Source organism: Eschrichtius robustus, chromosome 20 (genome assembly GCF_028021215.1).
Source record: "Eschrichtius robustus isolate mEscRob2 chromosome 20, mEscRob2.pri, whole genome shotgun sequence".
NCBI classification, from domain to species: Eukaryota; Metazoa; Chordata; class Mammalia; order Artiodactyla; family Eschrichtiidae; genus Eschrichtius; species Eschrichtius robustus.
The window spans coordinates 21,548,080-21,562,002 of NC_090843.1; the positions used below are offsets into that span (position 1 = coordinate 21,548,080).

General features: G+C 56.2%; 2 protein-coding genes across 6 annotated transcripts; one reads left to right on the forward strand and one right to left on the reverse strand.

Annotated features, from left to right (window-relative positions):
• The first annotated feature begins 87 nt into the window (after window positions 1-87).
• Window positions 88-6,336, forward strand: TMEM106A (transmembrane protein 106A). The gene is made up of 8 exons (XM_068529771.1): window positions 88-162; window positions 1,369-1,595; window positions 2,130-2,193; window positions 3,384-3,537; window positions 4,106-4,246; window positions 4,357-4,400; window positions 4,917-4,970; window positions 5,569-6,336. Exons 2-8 carry the CDS (start codon window positions 1,388-1,390, stop codon window positions 5,687-5,689), a joined length of 786 nt encoding a protein of 261 aa, XP_068385872.1. The 5' UTR covers window positions 88-162; window positions 1,369-1,387; the 3' UTR covers window positions 5,690-6,336.
• Window positions 6,337-6,887: 551 nt separating this feature from the next.
• LOC137754256 (coiled-coil domain-containing protein 200-like) lies at window positions 6,888-11,354 on the reverse strand. 5 transcript variants are annotated; one of them, XR_011071787.1, is made up of 3 exons: window positions 9,810-9,942; window positions 9,256-9,305; window positions 6,888-7,221 (listed from the first exon to the last, which is right to left on the reverse strand). XR_011071787.1 is itself a non-coding variant. In XM_068529783.1 (3 exons), exons 1-3 carry the CDS (start codon window positions 11,352-11,354, stop codon window positions 8,316-8,318), a joined length of 561 nt encoding a protein of 186 aa, XP_068385884.1. In that variant the 3' UTR covers window positions 6,888-8,315. The 5 variants fall into 5 exon arrangements, 1 of the variants encoding a protein (XP_068385884.1); XR_011071786.1 differs by having other exon boundaries at window positions 9,192-9,305; XM_068529783.1 differs by lacking the exon at window positions 9,256-9,305 and adding an exon at window positions 11,259-11,354 and having other exon boundaries at window positions 6,888-8,464; window positions 9,810-10,125.
• Between the last annotated feature and the right edge of the window lie 2,569 nt (window positions 11,355-13,923).

Below are 13,923 nucleotides of genomic sequence, written 5' to 3' on the forward strand. Positions count from 1 at the left end.
GGCCGCTGTGTCGAGAGAGGCTGGCCCTGGGAGGGAGGGGCGGGTCCGGAGGAGCCGGGGCGGAGCTTCCCAAGGCTTTGAGCCGAAGCCTGGGGCGAAACCCCGGCTCCCGCACTTTCGATTCTGCTTTGCAGGCGTTTCTGTTGCTGCGGTCACCCGGGGGTAAGGCGATTCGGGACCCTCCTTCCCTTCTTTCCCTTTGGCAGGCAAGGGCCCAGGCCCCTTCTGTGCCTCCTCCTAGCCCAACACGCAGCTTCCAAGCTCTACTAACGGCCTCTCGGGGTGTCTGGTGGGACTTAAAATCCTCCTTCAATGAAATCTTAGCCTCTCAGTCCGCTGCGACCCCGCAGCCCATGGCTGAGCCCCAGAGTAGGGCGTGAAGCCTCTGGGGAGGCCAGGGTCGCTGCTCCCCACCTGCTCCAACGCGGTGCAATCGGTCCCCAGGACTCTACGGGAAGGGGACTGGTGGCCCCTGGAGCCACCCTGCCTTACAGGCCCTCCTCCCCAAAGACGTACTCCAGAAATCTCTAGCCCTCTTGCAGCTGAGAGGAGCCCAGGATCTCAGACCTAAACCAGGTGAGGCTTCCTTTATTTTAAGCCCAGAAGGTCTGAGTTCAGCTCACCTTGCCCACTCATTTGCCACCAGTCTTTTGGGAAGAATCTGGAGTTAGCTGTGACTCGTCCTAGTGAAGGACTGACCCTGAAATTGCTACCACCCTCCCCCAGACATTCTTTCCCACCCCAACTCAGAAAACAAGCGGAAGAGGTTTATGCTCCTTTCCACAATCATTTTAGGGTTTTTAGCCACACCTGTGGCCAGCCTAGCCTCCTTTTTCTTTCTTGTTCCAAAGAATCCCTGCCTTCCTATTACGCCAGCACCTGCCCAGGCTCAGGAATGGACACTTTCCTTCCACACCCAGGCTGGAAGCCTCAGGCATTTCTGCCCGGGTGCTCTGGAGACATGTTCAGAGTCATCTTGTCGCAGAGGATGAAGGGGCTCTCCTGGCTGCTGCCCCCAAGGCCTATCTAACTTCCTTCCCTTGCAGTGAATGACAGCTCAGCAACTTTTCCAGAACAAAATTAAGTGCTCTGCCTTTCACTTATGAAATTCCCTTAAAGTGAAATAACTTCTGCTTTGCTTTTCCCTCTTGTAGGCCGATTGAGCTCTCCTACAATAAAAAAAAGGGTTGAAATGCATTGAGATTCCTGATCCAAGAGTCGTGTGTAACTGCTTGAATTTCCACACCCTCACTTCCTTAGGCTTGAGCTTGCTGAAATTGTGGTGGGGCTCCTTGCCAATCTCAAGAACCTAAAACCAGAGTGACACCCGGCATCAGTGCTAACTGAACTTTGTTCTTTTCTCATCAGTGAAAAATACCCCTGAACAATGGGTGAGACATTCTCCCAGCTGGGCTCTCGGGAGAATGAGAACAAGTCGATCCTGTCCCCCGACCCAGCCTTTGGCAGCAAGGCTGCCAGCTACTCCAGCACCACCAGCAGCAAGCCTTTTTGTTCCTGTGTGCCTTGTGAAAGGGCTGCTGGTGTCAGCTTTGTGACTTGTCCCACCTGCCAGGGCAGTGGGGAGATCCCTCGAGGTGAGTGGCCCCAGGCTCTGGAAGTAGCCTGGGATCCAGGAAAAGCTCTTAGCAGCCAGCTGGCCAGCACCAGGCCCCTCTGAGTCTCCTTGGATGGGGTTGGGTCTCCCAGCTCCTAGTCCCTGAGTTTCAGGCTAGCCAGGGAGACGCTAACCCTCCCTGGGCTCGCTGCAGAGACCCCCCTCCTGCTCTGGTTGTACCGCCCAAACCCAAGGAATTTCCAGCCTCTCTGCTCTCTTAGCAGCACTGCCTTAGGATTCAGGAAGTTATAATGACCTCTCCAAAGAAATTGGGCTTCTCTGATTTGTGGTGACGTGCAGAAATTCTTCACACCTGTTAATGAAAATCTCACCTCCATTCTAGAGATGGCAAAGCTGAGCTGCCAACAGCCCAGTATTCCCAGTCCTGCTCTGAGGCAGAGGTGGCATGCTTCTGACACTGCTCTGTGGGATGGAGGGGTGCTTCTGGCAGGCTGGCACAGGAAACATTTGTCATGGACACTTCTTGGCCCTCCCTCTCACCCTCTTTCTACAGAACTAGAGAAGCAGCTGGTGGCCCTCATCCCCTATGGGGACCAGAGGCTGAAGCCCAGGCACACGTAAGCCCCTCTTCCTATCCCAGCTCTGTAGGCATTGCCCCTGGGGGCTCTTCCTCTTTGTCTCCCCCAATCCCCCTCCCCCCCCAGTTTTTCTCCATTGGTTCTCCCCCAGAAAGCCTGAGCCTCACTGGCCTCAGACGTATTAGCTCCCTGTTTCCAAGGATTTTCCTAGTTTAAGAAGCTCGGGGCACAGCAGATGCCACCTGAGGCCTCTTGGTGTCCTAAGCATCACTGCTTCCAAGAAGCATGGCTCCCTTTTGAAGACAGAGAGGACCTCTTGACTCTGCAAGTCCCTCCAGGAGGGAGGGAGTGGCTCTGGTTGCAATTGGTTTGGGGAAGTGATTTTTCCTAAGAACTTCCTTTGCTATGGTAGCTCAGACCTGCTTGTTCTTTTCCCGGTAGAGATGGGAAACCAGTTGCTCTCTGTTCTGGGACACTTCAGAACCTCAGAGGCAGCCCTGAGTTTCACTGGGGGGCCCATGACCCTGTTTGTCATCTGGGTCCTTTGACATAGATCCCTGCAACCTCCTCCCAGGGTCCTCAGCTTCCGTGGGGGGGCCACCACCCAGCCTACCCCCACCAGTGCACCAGAAGCCGAATCTGGCAGTGCCCCTTAGAAAATGCTAACAAGGTGCTCTCTCTTTAATGCATATCTCAATTTTGAATTAGATAGACAGATGATGTCTTGTTCTGAATATGAATATTAAAATTCAGAACTGTCAAAATTCACATGGAAAAAAAAAAAATTCACATGGGCTTACTTCTTCCAGTGAGAATAGCTAGCATTGGTTGAGCCTTTGGCTATGTGCCAGGACCAGGGATTGGTGCCTTTTCATGCCTTAGCCCATAACAGATTGTATGAGGTAGGTACAATTATCTCCATTTTATAGACAAGGAAACTGAGGCTTAGGGCGGTTAAGCGGGTTGTTCAGAGTTGCTGGGCCAGTGGGTACACAGAGCTGGGAATGGAAGCCGGGCTGCCAGCCTCTCAATCCGGTGCTCCTACCCACTCTGGGCCACATCTGAGCCTAGGTTGGTCCTCCACATCTGGGGAGCTAAGTGTACAGTTGTGAGGGGGAACTCGGAGGAGAGCCTTATATAGAGAGAAGAGTGTCTGAACGCCCCCGGCCCAGGCTGCCTTGGTGTCCAGACTTCTCCACTCCTCTACCCCGGGTCCTGTTTTCCCACAGGAAGCTCTTCGTGTTCCTGGCAGTGTTCATCTGCCTGGTGACCTCCTCCCTCATCGTCTTTTTCCTGTTTCCCCGGACTATCGCCGTGCAGCCTGTAGGCCTCAACTCCTCCACGGTGACCGTTGACGAGGCCGATATCCACCTCAATATAACGGTGGGTGGGTGTCTGTGCCCCTGGGCTCCGACCCCACCTTCCTGGCAACACTCCTCTGTAGCCCTTGTCCAGTGTTCTCACCCTGGGCATCGGTAGCCAGGGATCTTATGGCACCCAGAGGATGTCAGAAGCCTGGGGAGAAGCAGGAGCAACCATGAGCCCCCTAACAGATTGTGCAGGATTGGAACTGTGAGGGGTTAGAATTGAGGCCAGAGCCATAAATCACTGGGCGCAGTCGGGGTGGTGTGCCTGAGACTCCCTGGGTGGGCAGGACTGAAGAGAGAGAGCCTTGCAGGGCGAGACTGGATTTTGATGTCTTAATGTCTTAAGCTGAACGTCTTAGCTTAATGTCTTAATGTCTTAACGTCTTAAGCTTACTGTCTCAGTTAAAGGTGACCCCTCGCCATTAGGAGCCCCTCGGAGGGGCTCCTGGCCCTGGGGCCCGAGCGGCTGAGGCCCATGTTGGGGGTGGGGCTCAATCAGGCTGCGGGGTTTTGAAACCGTTTGACTCCTTCTTGCCAAGGACGGTGCTACCCTAGCCCCTTCCTTTCCCTGTCTCCCTCCCCAGAATATCTTGAGCATCTCCAATAACAACTACTACCCCGTGGCTGTGACCCAGCTGACCATTGAGGTTCTGCACCTGTCCCTCGTGGTGGGGCAGGTCTCCAACCGCCTTCTCCTCCGCATCGGCCCTTTGGCCAGTGAGCAGGTGACTCCCTCTTGCTGGCCAGCCCTGCCCACGGCTGCGTGTGGACGCGGGTGGCGGGAGGAATGGGGTGGCTGGAGCCGGGGCTAACCCTACACCCGTTTGGTTGACAGATGTTGTATACGGTGGCCAACAGGATATGGGACGAGAACACATAGTGAGTAGCCCTTGATCCCTTCTCCCTTAGCCTCTTTCCCGGCTGGGAACCCGGTTTGAATTCCCACCAGATGTTCTGATTGCTTAGCCAGCCCTGCAGTCAGCGTGTGGCCTGCACTCTTGTGGCCAAGACTGCAACGTCCAGGCATTGAGGGTCCCCAGCCTCTGCCTGTTTGGACCTGGACTGGAATGAGAGCCAGGCTAGAATCTGGTTAATGCTTACGATATATGACCTCGGGCTCGTCAGCCCGACTCACCCGTTTCCTACTAAGGGAGAGGCCAGCCCGTGCCTGGGCCAAACCAGTGGGGGTTGGAGGCGTGATATTGCAGCAGGGGCGACAGGCTCACCTTGGGCAGAGGGAGAGGGAAGGGGTGGGGGTGGCCTGTGGGGCCCCTGCTGGAGAGGAGGCAAGGGGGGGCTGAGACTGCAGGTCTCCTCCGAGCTGTCTGACAGGCTGCTCAGTGTGTGAAACGTGGGCCCGGGTTCTCTCTCTCTCTCTGTCTCTGTCTCTCTCAGCAAGATCTGTACCTGGCTGAAAATCAAAGTCCACCACGTGCTTCTGCACATCCAGTAAGTAGGGCCTGGAGCCCCGGTACCCCTCTCCCATTTCTGCCCCCCCGTGGGAGGAGAGTCATCGCAGCGAATCCCGTGAGTCTGTGTCGGCTCTTGGCCGTAGCAGGTCCAGCCCCTCCCCTAAGGCCCACCTTGCTTGTGAGCTACTGACGTGACAGCCGCAGATCTGCCCGGAACCCTGGGCGGGGGCGGGGCAGCTGGCCCAGGTGCTTCGGCCGGCGGGCGGGCGGAGTGGGGAGCAGCAGGAAGGGCCGGGTTTGGTCTGAGGAAGCCAGCCCTCCCCAGAGAGCAGAGCAGGGCCGGGGCTTTCCTCTTCCTCCCAGACCCTTGTGGTGTGGAGGAGTAAAGACGGTGAAGCCCAGACCTCGGGTGGCATGAGCACTTCAGCCGCCATCTTACTGCCGCCGCCAGGTCTCTCCCCTCCCCTCCCTACTTCCTCGTCTCACTCCTGCCCCAACTGCAGATCCTTAGATCGGTGGAAGTGGAAGCTGGGTGGGGTCAAGGCTCAAGTTCTGTAATCTTCAGAATAAAACTGGTTTGTGTTTTTTTTTGGAAGGAAAAAAAAAAAAAAAACAAAGCCCTGTTTCCTCTCCAGGGGCACCCTGACCTGTTCCTACCTGAGCCATTCAGAGCAGCTGGTCTTCCAGAGCTACGAATATGTGGACTGCCGGGGAAACACATCCAAGCCCCACTTGCTGGTCCCTCGCCCGCCGTGACCTGTCTGCTGTCGTCGAGCTCCGGGCACCTGCCGGCCTGGTCTGTATCTCCCACCACTCCGTGGCACCCAACAGGACGAGAGTGACTTTGCCAGAGGAAAAGCCCTGCTTTATCATACCCTCCCCCTGTTCACCCCCAGCAGAGGAAGCTTTCTGTGGACGTTAACTTCATACACACACACACACACACACACACACACACACACACACACAGCCTCACACCCTCTCTGATTTCCACAGGAACGGAAGCCTGGTTCTTCTCGAGGCCAGCACCAGATATTCCCCTTGGTCCTGAGGAAAGTCTGACCTGACATTTCCTCAGAGCTGCCTCAGAGGCATGGAGGGGCCCCCACACTTTCTGTGCTGAGCACCTTGGTTGCCCAGCTCGTCCAGGGAAGACCTTCCTCCTGCCTGAATGTGGAGAAAGCTTTCATTTTGTCTGGCTTTTAATACATGGATCCTTTCCAAGTTCTCCACCTGGTAATGAGGAAGTGACGTGGGGGACAGCCAGTGTTGTCCCCAGGGCCTTTTAGGGAACCGTAGGTGCTCTCCTAGGCCGCCCTGCTTTGGTCGTGTGACAGAGTGATGGTGATGGCCTGCTTCTCGCCTGGTAACTTGTCGTCGTCGTCGTCCCCCCCCCCCCCCCGCCCCACCCATCTGACAGCAAGATTGGCCAAGGCCCTTTGGCCCTGCAGCCTTCCTGGTTCAAGACTGTCTGGGTCCCCAGGAAGTCAGAGCTGTTCTGCAGCTAAAGCTTCTCCTCTCCAGAAAGCAGTTTTATTATTCTCTTCATAGCAGGAAGCAAAGTAGGAGGGGAGGGGAAGGAAGGGAGGCACCGGGCACCCCCTGGGCCTGCACAGGAAAAACAGAGACAAAGCCAGAGTCATTTTAAAAGGTTTTTATCGAAGGAGGCCACAAGCCTGAGCCCATGTGAGTGGACACAGGCAGGTCAAACGGTGGGTGCAGCTGCTCTCCCGCTGGAAACCTGCAGAGGTGAAGCCAAACTGCTGGGTTCCGCTGCACCCCCAGCCTAGCCCCAGGGCACCCTCTGCTCCCAGAGGCCTGTGCTCTCCTTCGGGCGCTGACAGTCCGGAGCTGCGTATCCGTCGGGACTGGTCTAGGCCGTCCCCTCTTTGCTGTCACTCAGACGACGCGAAGCCCCAGGCAACCCCACCCCCACCCCCTACCCCCCGGGTTCTTTAGGCGAGCAGGAATTGTGTTTGCTCACTAAAGGCGGTTACGGTTTCCATCACTCAGACAGGCAGAGAGGTGAGCTTGAGTAGCAGGGAAAGCTGAGTTTGCAGTAGGAAGGACCGGAGAAGGGGACGTGGGGCCAGAACCGGGTGAGAAGCCGGCCGGGGGGATGAGGGGAAGGAAGGAGTTGGTGCTGTCTGCGCGCTTCCACGCCTGGGTAACTGGCGTCGCGTCGAGGTGGCGCTGGTAAGAGCCCGGAAGTCCGCGAGGGCCAGGCTGGAGCTCACGCTGGGTGGAGTTCGCCAAATGTAATGGACTTACATTGGAGTCAATAAACTCTGCTTAACGGTGTTTAAGAAAGGAAAATAAAAGGCTCCTGTGAGTGGGAAGGGAGCTGGTGGACGCTCCCCATCTCACAGCCTGTTTCTTAATATCCGAGTGGGCCTCAGGGTCTCTTCCCCGGTCCCTGAGCCCCGCGGGAACACGCCCTGCCTCCGTGCCTTCTGGGAGACTGCTCCCGGGAGCTCGCCCTCTCCCTTTCCCTCGTTGTGTATCTCTGAGTCCCTCCCAACGTTCACGCTCCCGTTCTGTGCGCCCCCGCTCCTTCGCCTCCCCCAACTGCTCCTCTCAGGAAACGCTGCGCTGAGAGGCGCCTTCAGTCTCACCCAAAGGCGATGCTGCAGCAGTGAAAGGACCCAGGCTCCCCCCTGACCAGTCAAGAGTGGAAGAGGGAGCGGGGCTGGGGGACCCCAGGTGTCAGTTTCAGGAAGTGGTGAGGGGGCTGCCTGGGGCCTCCAGAGCCTCTCGGTTGTCTCTGCTACATGGAAAGGCTGAGACCCAGGGAGGAAGAGGCCTGTGGATTTGCGGGGGCGAGTCGCCCTCTTCCCAAGGTCCGGTGTCCCGTGCCTGAGGCTACAGTCCTCCTTTCCTCTGAGTTCTTTCTCTCCATCCCTTCCAACCATCGACCGTTCAACAGCGGAGCGCCCACAGTGGACCAGGCGTGACACCGGACTTGGGGGAGGCCCCTGCCTGCCACTTCTCCCTGATGCTGCCCCAGGTCCCAGGTCCGCTCTGGTGTGACGCAACCCCCGCTTCCCCAGATGCATCTCAATAAGCGTCGGCCAGGAGGACGGGCTGGTGGCTCCAGTGAGAGTCACAAACCTGAGCCCCCAGCAGGCCTATCGCTGCTAAATAAGGGCCAGTGGTGGAGCTGTAGACCTGGGGGGGGGCCCAAGGCCAAGTTCTCCCATTGGCTTTGCCTGGAGAAGCATGGAATCGCCCTCCACTTTCTTCTCGCACCGTCTCCATCCTCTTCGTGGGTCTTCCTGCCCCCTCCCCCTCATCTCGGCCTCAGGGAGCCCAGCCAGGGTCTTGATTCTTTCCGGGAAGAGATCACGTGTTATTCCCAGCTAGCCTCCCCCGCCAGAGTGGATCAGGAGGGGTTGGCTTTTGAAGTGGAGATGTTGCTGGGAGGTAAGAAGGTGGGGCTGCTCATCTGATGTTTGCTGATGGCCAGTGGGGTCTTGGGGCGGGGGTGGGGTGTCTGTCTCTGAATCACCACTGCTGGATGTAATTCGTTGACTGAGAAGAGGGAGAGACAGGAGGCAAAACGGGTTAGTTAGCAGCTCCCGGGCCTGCTGGTTTCAGAACATTGTCTTAGGCCCTCTGAAGCCAGAGTAATGGAAGTGAAATGTAGCAGCCCCGGCCTCCTCTTAAAGGGCCAGGATCGGGTTCTCCCATCCCGTGCACCTGAGTCAGGAAAGAAAAGCTTCTTTCCAAAGCTTATCCTGTTTTATGTAATTCTCAAGACTCTCAAAAAAGAGTCTTCCTGGGTTTGACGGGCCACAGTGAGCCAGGCTGTAAGCTAAGTGCTTTGGATGCTTTCCCTTTTAATTCAGTCCTCGTGCCACCTCTGTTGAGGAGGCGGTATTATCAGTCTCATTTTACGGGTGGGGCAGCTGAGGCTCAGAGATGTGAGTCGTGCTCCCAGAGAGTGGTGATCGGAGACCCCCTGACGGAGACCACCACCTCTGACTTCACGTCTTACCGTCCTCCCGCTCCAGCTGGCTCTACCCCCGATCAGCATTTCAAACGGCCCCTTGATTTTGCTTCTCTGGCACCTGTCCTATCTTTCCAACTAGATCGTCAGCTCCTTCACTTATACTGAGTGGTGAGCAACAGGGCCTACAGAGACATTTTTATGGGGGCGTGGAAGGGAGGAACGGGCCGTCCAGAAGTGACTGAATAACTTCAGTCCCCTCTCCCGATTCCTGCCAAGGAAGCCTTTCTAGACTCCACCCGCACTTACACGCAAGCACGCTCAGACACGCAGCCAGGCTCTAGCTGCCTTTCACACTCTGAGGCCGTCTCACCGTGAGTCGTGGGTACTTGGAGTGTGTATCTGGGCTAGATTTCCTGAAACCTGATGACGAAACGAAGCACACGTTACTCATCTGGCAGTTCCTGAGGATGGCACGTGCCACAGCTGGACTCTTTACCACGTGTCTGGGGGCAGGCCAAGGCCCCTAGCTGGGGCAAGGCAAAGTCCCAGCCCCCACTGAGAATTCTCCACTAGGAAGCCGACCGGTGCTTCCCTGTTCCAGACCCCCCCCCCTTCCCCAGGGCTCAGGATATCCGTTGCTAAGCCCACACCTCCTATCCCACCCTCTGGCCGACCCGACCCCGTCTGTCACCCTCACCCTGGAGAAGGGACTGACAACTTCTGAGCCACCCTCTGCGGAAGTCAGCGGGTTTCTCTGCAGCTCTCGCTTGGTGCAAATCCGCTCAGAGAGTGACCCCCCCCCCCCAAGTAAAGGTGAAGGGTGCCGGGGAGGGTCAAAGGGTGGGGTGACAGATGTGGATTGTGGGCTATAGCCAGGGGCTCTCTCCTCACTGTCTCCCGCTCGCTCCCGGGCATCTCACTTACCTGGACCTTGAGGGTTCATCACCCCTCCTTGGAATCGGTCCTTGTGGGGGCCTGGCCTTTGGCAATCCTGGAGAATGTACCGGGAGGTGCGCTGAGTAAGAGGGTCTTGGGCATTTTGTGGCTTTGGCTGAGGCGGCGGCGGCGGCGGCGGCGGCGGCGGCCGCTCGGGTACCTGCGGAGGCTGCGGCTGCGGCTGCGGCTGCGCGGGTGGCGACTGTGATGGCGCCGGCGGTGGCTGCGACTCCTGCGGCGACTCCCGAGATGGCTGGGGTTTTTTTTCAGATTGCCGTTCCTCTTCTTGGAGTTTCTTCAGTTCCTGTCAAGAAGCGCCCCGCAAGTGGCATCCTCCTCCCTCCCTACCCAGTCACCCACCCCACGCCCCCTGCCAGAGACACTGAGGGGAGCAAGGCAAGGGAATCCAGAGGTGGAGGTGGCTGGAGGGTCTCTGTTCCCTGGAGTTGGAGGCTGAGGCTGGAGCCTGAGCTCTCTCCCCTCACCCACCCACACCCAAGGACCGCTTCTATAGCAACAGTGTCCCCCGGCACAGCCCCTGCCCGGGAAACAGCGGCCTCTGGCCACTCTACCTCCTAGCTTGGGAGCTGCGCGCGCACTGAAAACCGTTTGCAGTGCCAGAGGGTAAAGAATAATCTCTTGCCCGTGCTTTGAAACAGCACTGTCCAATGGAAATATAACGAGGGCCATATATAATTTAAAATGCGCTGTTAGCCACATAACAAAGTAAGAAGAAATAGGTGCAACTAAGTGTAATAATATATTTTATTCAACCCAATACAGCCAAAACGTAAAACCAATATGAAAATATTAATGAGATAGTTTATAGTCTTTGTTTTTGTATTAAGTCTTCAAAACCCAGAGGGCCTTTTATACTCAACGGCACATCTTGATTTAGACACTACATTTTGGTTTAAAATATTTGATCTATATTTAGAGTTCAGATAATTTACAGTCGAAAAAGTAGATTCGCATATCCACGTTGTTCCGAACATACTTAAAAATGTTCCAGTACGTAAAATGAAAATTTGTTTTAAAGAGTATATTTAAATAAATTAAGTGTATGTAACGTTTAAAATTCAGTTCGTCGGTCTCACTAGCCACGTCTCAAGGGCTATATAGCACACAGGCTGGTGGCCACCCTATTGGACAGCGCAGCTTTAAAACCTCCCGAGCCTGACCCCTCAATCCCACATGAGGCCTCAGCCTAGTACAACAGCAAAGCTGAGTCACCCCAATACACACACACACACACACACACACACACACACACACAAACACACGGTCCATCCAAGACATCGAAGGACCTTGCTTTCCTCCAGCCCAAGCAAAACAACATTCACCAGGTAATAGACGGCTTCCTTGGGGTCCGTCTTCCCTCCCCGTCCCCTCCGTGTCCCCGGAAGGACCCTGGTGAACGGGGCCCCTCTCATGCACCTGCTCTTGCTGCTGCTGCTGCCGGGCCATCAGCCACCTCCTCCGGTCCAAAGCCATCTGCCGGCGACGGGCCTCCCAGTGGTACGCACTGCCCATGGTGGTGGCGGTGACAGAAGGCCCCAGGCAGGGGCTGGGGGCAGGCAGAGCCCAGGAGGCTGCCACTGCCCCCACCACTTCCGTCTCCTCCCACCTCAACCCCCTGGCCTGTGACCAGAACCACCTCACAATGAGGCCACTACCGGGGCAACTGGGCAGCCCCCCACCCCCACCCCCCCGCCTGCCTTGGGAAGGAGGGCGGTGTTCTTCCCAAGCCTCCTAGAGAGCATCTGTAAAGTACCTTTCTCTCCAGGGCCCTGGGCAGGTAGAAGACACCTTTCCACCTCAGCCTTGAGTTTCTGTGGACCCCGGGGACAATTCCCAAGCGGTCTGGCTTTTCTCTCTGGTTTCTTTCTCCTGCCCTTCCCAGGATTCCAGCCTCCTCATCCGGCCCTCTGTTGACCCCTCCCTTCCCTCCTCCCTCAGTCCTCCGTCTCCCCCGCTGTGCTGACTCAAGAACATACAGGGACTTCCCTGGTGGTCCAGTGGTTAGGACTCCGCGCTTCCACTGCAGGGGGCACAGGTTCGATCCCCGGTTGGGGAACTAAGAGCCCGCGTGCCGCGTGGTGCGGCCACGAAAGAAAAAAAGAAAGAGAAAATACGAGATCCAGCCAGCTCTCACGGGGGTCTGAGCTCTGTGGAGGCAAAGTGGCTTATTAGAAAGTACCCTGGTTCTGGGGATTTAATACGCTGGGCTCAAGCCTACCCTCTCTCTCTTCCTCTGACCCTGGACTCAGCTTACCTCTCTGGGCCTCAGTTTCCTTGCCTGGAAAACCAGAAGGGTAGCCCTTGTTACCTTCCTCACCGGGGCGGGGCGGGGCGGGGCGGGGGGGGGGGGGGTGGGTTCACACAGGACCACATGGGTCAATGGATGAGGAGAAGTATGTGAAATGAAATATAAAATTGCTCAGCTACAGGTTGGTATTATTTATTATCCTACCTGATTTGCATCCTGTTGGGGAGGAAAAATTCGTCCTCTAGCCTTCTAGGTTCTTTGGCTGGTCTAATGACCAAACTGACATCAGACAGACTAATAGGAGAAGAACAAGTATAATTACATATGTTCAGGGATCCCATTAAGGATAGGAGACCCAAGGGCAGCGGAGGCTTATGTGCCTCCGCTAAGGAATGCGATAAGGGCCTAGGGCTTCAAAGCAGAGAAGGGTGAGTCACCGGGCAGACGTTTGGTAACGGGATGTTTGCCCTGCTATGCAGACGGGTCTCTCAGGTAAAAGTTGTCTCTGATAATAACTCTCTGTGAGCCAGGCCCCCTATCTAAATTCTTTTAGGCAGTTGAGGGGGAGGTAAAAAGCTCTTCCTGTGTCTTTGGGGGCCTCCATTGCCTTCAACTCAAATAACCCCAGGCCAAAGTGGCACATTCTGGGGGGACTCATTTTGAACTCCTCGGGTGTCCAGGAGGTGGAGTGGCCAGGGGAGGGGGTCGTTTCCTGAAGCCCAGGAGGGCTTCTGGGGGCAGGGACTGGGTAGACTGTTGGTCTTTCCCCAAAGATATAAATTTTTCTAGAAACAGCAGAGGCCGAGTCCAACTGGAAGCGAGGGAAGGGTACAGGTGAAGAAGGGGCTTCAACCCAGCCTCAGCCTCAAACACTGTTGATGGTGGAGGGAGGGTGCAGGGTGCAGCCCTTGAACCTGAAAACAGGTTCGAACAGAGAGTTTGAACCTCAAGCAGAGAGTCTGTCGATTCAGGCAGCCGGTCTAGTGGAGTCATCTAAGGGCCCTGGAGTCAAACAGACTCAGGTTCAATCCTGCCTGTGTCACCGACTACCTGGGGGAACTTGGGCAGGTCACTCAGCGTCTCTGAGCCTTTCCTCTGAAGGTTGTTGGAAGACACTATAGGATGCTTGGGAAGCGCCCGCCGTCACGGTGGGCATCTGGCCGTGGCCAGCTGCTAGGGGTGCCCCAGCTCTGCTGAGGGGCCAGTGGGACCTGAGCCTTGCTAGATCTCTTTCTTCCCTTTTCAAAGAGGTGCTACTCCCTTCTCGTCGTCCTGGCACCCAGGGATGTCATTTGCAACAACAGATACACAAGGGTCTCCAGATACAAAAAATGAAATGGAGGCCTGTCACTGGACATTTATTTTCACAGCACATGTATCTTCCTCCAAACGAATTCTGCAAATATTTAGGTGGAGAGTTCCCATTTTAAGAGAAAGAGAGAGGGAAAGGCACTTGACTGTCTCAGTCATTAAATGGGCAAAAGGGGAAGCGGGTTCCTGTTGGTATCTCTCCCTCCCTCGATTTCCCTCTTACTGTCCTCCTACCTTAGAAAGAACAGGGCTCAGCTGTGGAGACCCTCAGGGTGGGGGAGGTGGGCTGGGCTGAATCTGGGGAACTGTTTCCAACCCTCCGAGCCAGTCCTCCTGCGCGAGAGGAGGGATTTTTCAGGGCAAATCTGCCGAGACTGCGCCCTCCCCATTCTCATCTCCCTTTCTGAGCCCCTCTCATGCCTTCCCTGTGCACGCTGCCTCTCCCAACCCCACCTCTGACCTCAGAACTCCTTCCAGCTCTAGATTCTACTCCGTAGCCCACTCCACCCCCTGTCAATTTGG